At 52.8% G+C, this 11,792-nt stretch overlaps 1 protein-coding gene across 1 annotated transcript in view; it reads right to left on the reverse strand.

Moving 5' to 3' along the window:
* Window positions 1-8,781: 8,781 nt before the first annotated feature.
* The window catches only part of P2RX1 (purinergic receptor P2X 1), a 22,343-nt gene continuing 19,332 nt past the window's right edge, over window positions 8,782-11,792 (reverse strand). Inside the window, exons 8-12 of the mRNA XM_007937486.1 lie at window positions 10,542-10,669; window positions 9,948-10,038; window positions 9,472-9,537; window positions 8,958-9,059; window positions 8,782-8,847 (exon numbers count right to left, since the gene is read on the reverse strand). Coding sequence (XP_007935677.1) covers window positions 8,782-8,847; window positions 8,958-9,059; window positions 9,472-9,537; window positions 9,948-10,038; window positions 10,542-10,669 — 453 coding nt within the window. The remainder of the gene's footprint in view (window positions 8,848-8,957; window positions 9,060-9,471; window positions 9,538-9,947; window positions 10,039-10,541; window positions 10,670-11,792) is intronic.

Here is an 11,792-nt window from a genome sequence, read left to right on the forward strand (position 1 = left end):
GGTGGCCCTGGTGTCTCTGGGCTGCCTCACAGAGCTGTGTTTATGCTCCTGACAACTGTCTGGACAGCCCTGGCAACGGGTGCCCTCCGAGGCTCCCACCCCCACGCGGATGACTCAGTCCCCTTGAGGGAGGCCCAGCGTCTGGTGCCAAGTCATGCTTGAGGATGCCTGCTGTTAGGATGCACCCCCGACCATCCCCAGGGGAGCCCTCAAGCACCAACGTGGGTTCTGTGCCTGTGTCTGACTCAGCACAGCGACCCTTCGCATATCCTCTTGTCCAGCCATGGAGGCAGATGGTCCCGAGGCTGCATTTCTGCCTTTACCTCTACACTTCATACTCTATACCAGGTCTGTGTCCCCACCCAACTCTCCAACCAGCTATCTCCTACCCCTGCATGCTTCCCCGGCAGTTCAGACCCCAGAGGACCCCAATTCAACTCAGCATCTTCCTCCAAACTTCTCTTCTTCCTCTATTCCAAACACAGATGGGTACCACCATCCTCCCTGTTTGTACCAGACCCAGGCCAGACTCCCAGGAACCCTTCTGATCCTCCCCAACCCTTGCACCCCCAACTCCAACCTACACTTACTCTCCACTCTAGCCACACCACCCTACTTGAAGCTTCCAGAACACGACAGACAGTGTTTTGCTGCCAGGCCTTTCTATAAGCTATGCTTTCTGCCAGGAGCACCTCCCTCTTCTGTCCTGCCTGGGGGACAGCTCTGAAATCACCTCCTCTGGAAACCTTCCCTGATCTTCACACTGTTGGGTGAGGTCACCAAGTCGAACCCCATAAAAAAAATCCACATTCTGACTTTTTCCTCTCCTTTCCCACTGCTTCCTCCACTCAGCTCTCCCTGCCTCTAGGCTCACACCCCCATGTTACCCCACCCTGTCCTCCACACCAGTTGCTAGAGGGAATATTTCTAACATGCAAATAAGGTCACAGTTCTTCCAGACCTGGTCTTCCAGGCACTTTGCATCTGGGGGACAGAGGAGCGGAGACCGAGCCTGGGACCAGGGACTCACAGGCTGGGAAGCAGCCAGGACACAGGCTCCTGGGACGCAAATCAAGTCACTCATTCATGCAACAAATATCCATTGAGCATCTACTATATCCCAGGCACTGTGCTAGTGTCGGGAGATAAAACAGTGAACCAAAAAGACAAATCCCTGCTGTTACACACTCTAATTTCTAGTGGAGCAAAAGGCAACAAACAAGAAAGCTGTAACAAATAGAGGATACGTCAAGTGGCACCTACTATAAAGAAAAATAAAGCCGTGTAATGAAGGGGAAGGGGCTGGCGATGCTGCGTACATACTGTGGTCAGGGAAGGCCTTTCTAACGCAAGATTTGAGCAGAAATCTCAAAGAACTGGGGAAGAGCATTTCAGGTAGAGGGGCCACCAAGTGCAAAAGGCCATGAGGTAGGATGGTGCTTATTCAGATGTTTAAGGAGCAGCAAGAAGGCTAACGTGGCTGGAGTGGAGGGTCAAACATGAGAAAGGTACCCAATGGCAAGCAGAATTGAGTCTGTAGAGAAGGCCCAGGCATTTACCGTGCTTGGCATCAGGGAAGGCTTCCTGGAAGAGATGGTATTTCAGCTCTTTCTTGACCACTGAGTAGGATTTCAAGAGGGGAGGATAATGGAAGTTCACATTGTGCATTACAAAGAGTCATTTCCTGGCTGGGACACAGGGCTTGGCACAAGGGGTTAAGGGGTCTTGTGGATAGAGACCACCAGTACCAGTCAACTTCAACTCATGGCAGCCTCATGAGTGTCAGAGTAGAACAGCACTCCATAATATTTTCAATTTTTCAAAAGATCATCAGGCCTTTCTTCTGATGCATGTCCAGGTAGTCTCGAACCTCCAACCTTCTGGTGAGCAGCCAACTGCATTTACCATTTGCACCACCTAGGGACTCCCAAGACCAGAAGGCCTAGGAAACTAGAGGAGGGTTTTGAGCAGCTCAGTGACTCAGTCAGATGAGTTTTAAAGCGATCCTTTCCACTATTGTGGGGAGACAGTGTGGGATCCCATGGAGAAGGCATGAGAGCTCAAGCCTGTGGGCCTGGTACACAATGGGTGCTCAGTCTATACATGCTGAATGAAGGAGTGAACGGATGGGGGGATCTTCAGCGCATCTTCCTCCGGGATCCTCAAGGACACAAGCGTGTACTACTTCCACACTTGTGCGCCCACTTGGCACAGGTACACAGTCCTGTGACCTTACCCCACACATAACCTTTTCTGCACGCTCGGGTACCTTCAAGACATACATACACCCCTCCCCTGACCGGAGCACGCCTATGTCCGCGTGACCTGCCCTCACACACCACTCCACCCAGTAATACTCCCCCCTCACACACACAGGCACACTCCAGGGTCCACGTGACACACGCACACCCGCTTCCAAACACCACACACAAGTCCCCGCGCACGTGTGCACCCTCCGAACCATCAGTTCTGGCCCACTGGGCCCCAGAAGCCGCAGCGACCGCCTCCATTGCCCCTTCTCAGCCCAGGGACGAGCGCGCAGCTAAAGCCGCATCCCCCTCATTCATCCTCCCTCATGCGCTCCCCACCCCCATCGCCCTCAGGGGAGGACCGTGGGAAGAGCGCTCCGTGGAGATGCACACGTGGGTGCACTCATCTGGGCCCACTCGGCACAGTCAAGGCCTCCCACCAAGAGCTGGGGCGGGGGCGGGGGGGTAGTCCGCTCCGTGTGCACGCAGTCCCGCAGACAAGAGCAGGAGAAGGACCGGGCGGGGCGCTCTCACAGATGCGGTGCCCGCTGTCGGCGCAGATAGAAGCAGGCTCCAGAAGGCACCTGGTAGATCCAGCCCCGCCACAGAAAGAGCAGGATCCCGGCACGGACCAAGTCCGGGCTGCTCTCATAGAAGCGGCCTCACAAATCATCCCTCTCCCCTGCAGGCTCGGAGCAGATGTTCCGGCGTTCGTGCCCTCCCGTCTTCCCACACCCGCTCCCGCCCAGCTTCCCCTCTCCGTCGACCCCTACCTCAGCGCCAGGAGACAGTGTCCGTGGCCCGGCAAGCGGCCAAGCTCGCTCCCGCGGCGCGCGCCCTACCCAGCCCGCCTAGCCCCGGCCAGGATCTTAGAGCTCAGACAGCCGGCACCGCGGCGCGCGGCAGTGCTCGCCCCCCAGCCAGCCGCCGCGCCCGGCCCGCGCTTATTGGTCTGGCTGCACGCCCCCCCGCGGGTCGCCCAATTAGAGCCTAGGACTTCCGCCACGCCCCTTGGGGGAGGGGCCGCGACGGGCTGAGGCTAGGGAGGGGACCCGCCCAGTGCGATGGGGTTAGGGCTCGTCACGCCCCCGGCGCCGCTGTGCTGGCTGCCCTGGGACACCTGAAATCCCTCCAGGCCTGGGCCCCTTAGCAGAGTCAGGGGCTACGAGTGCTTATCTCCCCAAATCCTCTGCCTTCCCCCAGCCTGGCCAGTCTGGGACAAGAGCGCCACCCCCCAGGGGGTGATACGCGGTGCGTGCTAGGGGAGGGGCAAGGCAAGGTTTGCGACAAGGGTTCAGGCCAAGGCCTAGACCGAGGGAGAAAGGCCTTGAATGGCAGGCTCAGTTTAGCTTTCTTCTGATTAGGGGCAGGGGGTCAATGAAAAGGTAGCAAAGAATGCCAAATGCAAAGATCAGATTCATTTTTGGGGCGAGGGCACTGTGAGTAGGTGGCAGGAATTGCCTAGAGGCAGAGGGAATGGAGGGGACTCACCTAGACTTGGTGACCTTCATGGTGGCTGTTCCTAGGGATCTTGCACTCCCTCCTCGCCTGGTTACCTCATCAACTTTTGGTTCAGGTATATTAAGCTCTCCATTTGTGGATCCTTCTGGCATCTCACCCCACCACTTGCCTGGACAGGGCCCCACATCTCTTCCCCAAAACCTGACCTCCTATGTCTCTATCTCAGAAATTAGAGCCAGAGCCTGGGAATAACCAGACTACCCATTTTTTATCTCAACCAGTTGATGACTAAGCCCTGCCCATAACCCAAACCAAAACCAAACTCACTGACATTGAGTCGATTCCAACTCAAAGTGACCCCCACTGGGTTTCCAAGGTTATAAATCTTTACAAAGACAGCCCCATCTTCCTGGTGGGTTAGAACCACCAACCTTTTGGTTAACAGCCAAATGCCTTAACCACTACACCATCAGAGCTCCTTAAGCCCTGCGCATGCTACCTCTTAAGTATCTCTAGGATCCATCTACTCTTTCCACCCTTTGCTCACCCTCCCCTAGCACAGGCCACACCCATCTTGTACCTAGAATGCTGCAACAGGTGCCTCTTCACTGGCCTCCCACTTCCACTCTCACTCTGTTAGCCTTTATCCACCTGGTAGCCAGAGCAATCTTTCAGAAACACAAGTCCAACTAGTCAGTTCTTGTTTATGAATCTTTAATGGCTTCCTATTGCCCTGAGAATGGGTCAAATCAAGTCTTCCATGACCTCACTCCCACCTACCTATCTAATACCTATTTGTCTTTTAGGACTTTATTCAATGTCCCTTTTGCAGGAAACGTTCCCCCATTGCCTCCTCACTGTCTACCATGAGTTAACTGTCCCTCCTAGGGACTTCTTTGTAGCCAGCATCTGTTTACCTGTCTGTTCCCCTCTGGACTGGTAACTCCTTGAGGACGGGAACTGTGCGTGACTCCTCCAGCAAACAGCTTGACACATCTTAGGTGCTCAATAGATGTTTGATGAATGAATAACTGGTTGGGTGTGGTAATAGAGTATTGGATATGGGGCGGGGCCTGGAGTTCAGGAAAGAGGGCTGGGCTAGAGAGACTTTGGGGAGTCATCAGAAAGAACCCATATTGTAAGCAGAGCCATGGGAACGGATGAGATCAACCAGAGCAAATAAAACAGGGACTAAGGACAGAGCCCTGAAACACTTACATTTAAGGGGAAAAGAATTCCGAACCAGGTAGGATCAGGTTAGGCTCGGGTAACGGAAATCTCCCACAAAAGCCTGCAGAAAGGTGGTTGTGGGCTAACATGGTAGCTCTGGTCCACAGCCTATGGACTTTGGGGCTCCTTCTCCTCTCTGCTCCAGCAACCTGGGGGTCTTCATGGTTCAGGACGGCAGCTAGAGCTCCAGCTATCACATACATGTTCCCAAGCAGTGGGATGGAGAGGAGGATGAAGAACAAGAAGGATCTGGACCACCTCCCTTGTAAGTCAAGTTCCCAGGTATCACATGACACTTCTACGTACATCCCATTGTTTAGAACTTAGTCACGTGACCAGACTCAATATGAGTCTGGGAAGTCCAGCTTCCATTCTGAGCAGCCACATGCCTGGCCAGGAACCAGGGGTTGTATCACCATAGGGAGAATAGCTATCTGAGGACAACTAGCTGACTCCACCATTGACAACGTGGCTAGATTGAGGACAGAGCACTGCCAAGCGCCAGACCCTGCGACATCTCACCCCAACCCGAGGAGAGGCTATTATTATCCCTGAGTCACAGAGGCTTAGAGAGTTAAGCAACTTGCCCAAGGACACACAGTATGCTGCAATTCAAGCTTGTCTTTTCCCTGCACATCAGGCTGGCTGGAAAATCAGGGGAGGGTGGGTCCTAGGAGCTGCTGGAAGGAAATGTTTCAATGGGGAAGGCTTGGTCAACAGTGTCAGATGCTGAGAGGCCAAGCAGGATAAGGGCTGGTGCCCTTGGCAAGGGCGTCTAGAAGCGGGGGAGGTGGAAGGCAATCACAGAGAGTGAGGACACAGAGGAAAGTGTAGACTGGTCTTTCTGGAAGGGTGGCAGTAGAGGGGGAGCAGGCAGAGCTGCTGGGAAACGAGGGAGAGGAGGCAAAAGAGGGGAGGAAATACAAGGGTGGGAGAGAAGAGAGGAAGGCCGAGAGGGAGATGGCTGGGTTTGGCGTAGATGGGGCGGGATACGGGGGAGGCCTTTCCTACTCTTCAGGTGCAAGAGCAGGTAGATGTGGAGAAGGAAAGAGGACAGAAGAGGGAGTTCCTGACTCATAAAATCTGAGGGCTGTTCTTCACTGGGAAAGGGGTCAGGCAGCTAAGGGCCTGAGGAAGAGGGGAGCAGCCACTGTATCAGACAGCCAGTGGTCATGCATGGCTATTTAAATTAAAGTATATAAAATTTAAAAGTTCAGTGGTTCTGTTGCATTAGCCACATTTTAAGTGCTCAGTGGTCAAAAAACAAACCCAATGCCACTGAGTTGATGCTAAGTCATGATGCCCCTCTGTGTTATAAAGTAGAACTGCTCCATACTTTTTTTTTTTTTTCTGTAATCTTTATGGAAGCAGATTGCCAGGCCTTTCTCCTGTGGTACCACGGGGTAGGTTCAAACCACTAACCTTTAGGTTAGCAGTCAAGCAGAGACCCTTTGCACCACCCAGGGACCTTCCGTATGTGGTTAGTAGATACTAGATTGGGCAGCACAGAGAGAGAATGTTTCCATCACTGCAGAAAGTTCTGTTGGATTGCTTTGGTCTAGACAGAGCATGCAATACGGGGCGGGGTGGCGGGGTGTTTGCCCAGAGCTGCTGGGGCTGGAGATGCTTCGCTTCAGCCTAGAGGTCATGCCCACAGTGAGGCCTCTGGAGAAACCTTCCAAGCTTTCTCCAGTTAAACCCTCCTTCCCTCTTGGGAGGTCCCTCCTGGGACAGCCAGCCCCCTTCTCACCTCTACTTTCCGTGAGACTACTCCTGGTGTTCTCTACTGGCCATAGCACCAGGCCTCCCAGAACCGTAGGAGGGGCTTGTGGAGGATTAGAGAAGTCCAAGGTTCAGTGCTGTGCCAAGATAGCAGCCCACGGACAAAGGTGAGCTGACTCCCAGCACTGACCCTGCTGGGCTCAGGGCATAAGAATGAGCTCACCCCCAAAGAAGAATGAAGAAAACCAAAGATGCATGGAAACAATTAGTCCAAGGGACTAGTAGACCATGTGAACTTCAGCCTATATGACCATGAGACCAAAACTAGACAGTGCCCACCTACCATCAGTCAACTACTCGGAAAGGGATCAGTGCAGGAGATCTGGGATAGAGCGGGAGAACAATGTGGAACAAACTCAAAATCATAAAAATGACCAGGTTTACTGTTCTGATTGACCCTGGTGAGACCTTGAGACTGTGGCCTCTGGTTACCCTTCAGGTCTGGAATTGAACTCACTCCCATGGCTTCAAGCCGAACAATAGGCAGGCACATGGGGTGAACATTTACATTAGGTAGATACACGCCTTAGAGTGATCAGTCGTGGGAGAACAGAAGGGCAGTATTTGCACAGGGAGATGGCTTTGAGGGGTGGGGGGCGGCAGGGAAGTATAGGAAAGGACACCAGGAAGAGGTAATTACAGGGAGGAAGTGGGGAGAGAGCTGTTACATTGTGGGGAATTGCAGTCAAGGTTATTAAAATATGTATGAACTGCTGTATGAAAAATGAATTTGCTCTGTAAACTTTCACCCAAATCACAATAAAAATTTTTTAAAAAGTGCGTGCGCGCACACACACACACACACACGAATGAGCTCACCCAAGAGGGACCTCAGAGATTTCTCAGCTCAGTCTCCCATTTCACAGATGGGCACATTGAAGTTCAGAGAGAGCCAAGAAGAAAGTACAGAAGGCAGAGATTTATCCTCGTTCCTTTTATTATACTTCACCCCTCACTTTCCCCAGATCTTGTGTTCAGACAGGGTCAGGCAGGTCTTGGGAGCTGGGGTTGGGCCATAGGCAGGGAGCCAAGGATCTGACCGAAGCTCCCACCCAGATGCGAGGTAGCTGAGTAAGGATTCTTGGATGGAAGGCATTGTCCTAGCCTGACACGTGAGGAGGAGCATTTCCCCATGGAGGTCACATGGGATGGACCATGTGCTTGTGCTTGAAGGTGTAGGTCTGTCTGGATGGTTGTGTTTGCAGGGGTCAAGCTCAAGTACACAGTGGGGTAGGAGGGGTGTGTGCATGTGTGTGGATGTGCACATGAGAATGTGTACACGAGACAATGTGTGACATGTGTGGAAACCACACAGATGCTTTGACTGTCTGAGACCCTGCTCAGTGCCCCCACCTGCTGGGTGATACAGTCCCAGGCCTAAGTCTGCACCTGAACAGGGGCTTAGAGTCAGAAAGTTCTAGGGCAGTGGTTCTGAAACTTAGGTTTCAAAATGGCCCAGGGAATTAGCTAACCACGCCAATCATGTGGCTTAGCACTCCAGATTATGGCCCAAGAAGTCTGGAGGGGCCCAGGTACATGCTGTGTGGCTTAGCTCCTCAGGGAAGTCTGAGGCCAGGAGAAACAGGGCTCAAGCAGAGCTGCCCAACAGAACTTTCTGTGATGATGAGAGTGTTCTCTGTGGTCCAATATGGCAGCCACCAGAAGTTCTCATTTTATTCCTTTTAAATTAATTTAAATAGTCACTGTGGCTAGTGGCTGCCCCATTGGAAAGCACAGATGTAGACACTAAGATGGGAATAAATACTAAGGGTCCAGAGAGAGCAGTGAAAATCTAGGTGTACCTGCCAGCCCCCGCCCTTCTGACCAGGAGTGACTGAGGCTAGAGTGGGGCAGCCTTGGAGGTATTTGGAGTTGGAGTCAGAGTCCAGAATCACATAGGTCTCTCTTCAGGTCCACCCTGAGCTTCAGGCGGCCTGGTGTTTGACTGGCTGAGGGGGAAGCAGAGGTCCTCGGGAGACCCTTTGTCCTGGCTAAGATGCCACCAGAGCCCTGTCCCGACGCCTCATGCTACATCCAGTCAGGGGTCAGGGGCCAAGGGTCAAGATGTCCTCATGTTCTCCTGCAGGTCCAGGATGGAGCTGGTGGCTGCGAGGTCACGCTCATCCTGTGTATGTGTGTGAGACAAAAGTCAACTCTAGGGAAGCAGCTGGCACCCCCAACACAGATACATGGACCTGAAGCCTTTGAAGGGCCTGACTTAGAGTGTCCTCTTACCTTCCCTGGTCCCATGGCCTCTGCGTACTTGAACTTCTTCTGCTTGTAATAGTGCCTCTTGGGAAGGATGTGTAGCAGCAACAGGTCACAGAGAACTGTTGCCTAGGGGCCAGAGGGAGAGGAGAGAGCATGGCAATCGGGGTGGGGCAAGTATAGAGCCCTCTACATCCTACCTCAGTCCCAATGGACTGTGGAGCCCTGATAGAATCCTACCCTACTCTAGGCGTCAGGTTCTTCCATTGAGCTGCGGGGCTGGAGAGTGGATGAGGCATTGCAGGACCCTTGGGGGTCCACGACTGCCCACTCCACCTCTCTCCTGCCCTGGCTCTGGGCTTTGGTTTCCATGGATGTGCTGTAGGTATAGGGTGCTGAGGTCGGTAGCTATTGGCTAGATAACGATGGTCAGTTATGGACAAGTTTTAGAGCTAGTGACTTGCTGCTGCTACTAAGATGTAGAACTGGAGGAGGTGACCCCATCACAGTGACCCTATGACCCCATGACCCCAGAACTTACCACCCCGAAGATGCCAATGCCAGAGCCAATGGTGGTCATTGTGGGGATGATGTCAAACTTCCCGGCCTGGTGGAAAGACCAAGGGAAGAAAGGGTTAACAGCCAGAAGGGCCCTGGCTGGACAAAACCTCTCCCAGAATCTTTAAGGACAGGCCAGGCCAGGATAAGGAGGCTTCCCCATCCTCGACTGTACACTGTTCCTATAGCTTAGGGGCTCTGGCTCCGGATGGGGACCCAGCTGTTGGCCAGGAGACCTGGATGTTGATCTTAACTCTGCCCTCCTGGACACAGAGACAATGGAAAAGGAATGGTTACAGTTTGGAAAGCCTTGCCCTTGAATGATCCGCACCCCATATTATCAGAAGCAAGAACTGTTGAATGGGTCCCATCTGACTTCTGGTCGTCATAACCACAAACATGCAGGAACTGAGAGACTGTGTCTGCCTACTCCCTCTCCCACTCAGGCTGGACACTCACCTTACCACCCACCAAGATGTCAAAGCGAATCCCAAACACCTTGAAGAGGTGACGGTGGTTGGTTCCATTCTGCACAAAGTACCTGGCAAATCTAGGGGAAGAAGTGAGTTGCCGAAGAGAGTAATGGAACCATCTTTGGTCTGGTGTTCTCAGAGCGTCAGGGCTATAAGAGTGCTTAGAGGACCAAGAGTACAGCCCTTCTCCCATGTATTATGTAGAGAAGGTGACGCAGGGAGGGACAAGGTCTAGCCCAGGGTCACAAAGGACGAGTCATAGGGAGGATCTTAGGCTTCATATCAACAATTACAGGAAGCCGCACTCAACCCTTGACCCAATTCCTGATGTCAGCAATTTCCTCAGCCCCTCCTGGCCAGGTGGGCCTCTAGGGAATGGAGGCCCACAGGCAAGGGAAGTCAAGCCTTCAAGGTCTTGCTCCCTGCTGGCCCCCTGCTTGTCCAATCCCAGGCAGGAAGGGAGCTGCCCAGGCTCCTCTGCTCCCCTCCCAGGAACACCTGCTTTGCCCCAAGGGATTCTGGGAGCAGAAAAACCCAGTGGGCTCTGAGGAGGGTAGACCAGTGGGGGCCTGGCAGGCACCTGAAGTTGAAGCCTCGAGACAGATTTTTCTCCTCATACAGCCCGTGGAACTCATAGACTGGCTTGCAGTGTCTCACGTGCCAGTCCAGGTCACAGTTCCAGTCGATGGTGATGCCGACCACCCCGCCCTGCCAGCGACACAAGTATTTAAGATGCAGGGTTTCAGGATCATGACATTTCTGTCCTACAGCTTGTACCAGCATCTCTTGAAAAGGGAATACTTTTTGTTTGAGAAAATACACTGAGAAGCTGCTTCAGGCCAGAGGTCCTATCAGCTTTTCTGGCCTCACCTCCTACCCAGCACACTCCATGATCTAGCTTTCTGACAGCTTCTAGAATACACTGGCTTCTTCCTACCTCAGAGCCTTTGCACATACTGTTCCCTCAGTTCTCCACAAAGCTGGCTGTTTCATAGCATTAGGCCCCTTCCCCCAAGTGGCTTTCCCTGACTACCACCTCCAGTCTAAAGTCTGTGCCTGCTACTAGCTCAGGTTATACTTTGTTTCCTTCCAGAACATTTGGCACTTTGTAATCATATATATTTATTTTTGTGTGATTACGAACTCCTGAGTTCCTAACCCAAGTCACAGAGTAGAAGTCAAGCAAATAGTTGTGGAGTGAAGGTGTGACTCTAAAGACATAGGGTGGAAGAGAAAGCTGAGAGAGTGAAATTCCTCGGGTAAGACAAGAAACAGGACAAGGAAGGGGTGGAGAGGAGTTGGGGGGTAGGCTGAGCAACAGGAGAAGATTTTGGGGGAGTGAAGGGGCAGGGAGCTGGGCTGTTAGGTGGGAGGCTGCAGAAAAAGGGATGGGTGAGAAATTCCTGGTGAAGGATGATGGGGAGATTTTTAGGAACCAAAAATCAAACCAGTTGCTGTGGAGTTGATCCCAACACATGGGGACTTCACATGTGTCAGAGGGGAACTGTCCTCAGTAGGTGTGATGGTTACATTTGTATATCTACTTGGCTAGGCCTGGTTGAGTGGCTGGGCAGCTGGATGTAGTATTCCCCATGATGAGACTAGTAATCAACTCCATGATGGAATCTACTGTGAGCAGCTCAGTAGCTGCCTTTGGGTATGTGGTCTGCTTCCTGCATATAAGGAGAAGACTTGGGACTGGTCTCTAGCTTATGGCATGCTTGGACCCTGCATGTAGCCGTGTCGTTGCTCAGCAGCCTGCTATGCTCTGCTGACCTTGGGATTTACAATGGACTTAAATTAATGGCCTGCCGTGTGGTTTGGTAACATC

Source organism: Orycteropus afer, unplaced genomic scaffold (assembly GCF_000298275.1).
Source record: "Orycteropus afer afer isolate SDZICR_OR568_19922 unplaced genomic scaffold, OryAfe1.0 scaffold00042, whole genome shotgun sequence".
Lineage (NCBI taxonomy): Eukaryota > Metazoa > Chordata > Mammalia > Tubulidentata > Orycteropodidae > Orycteropus > Orycteropus afer.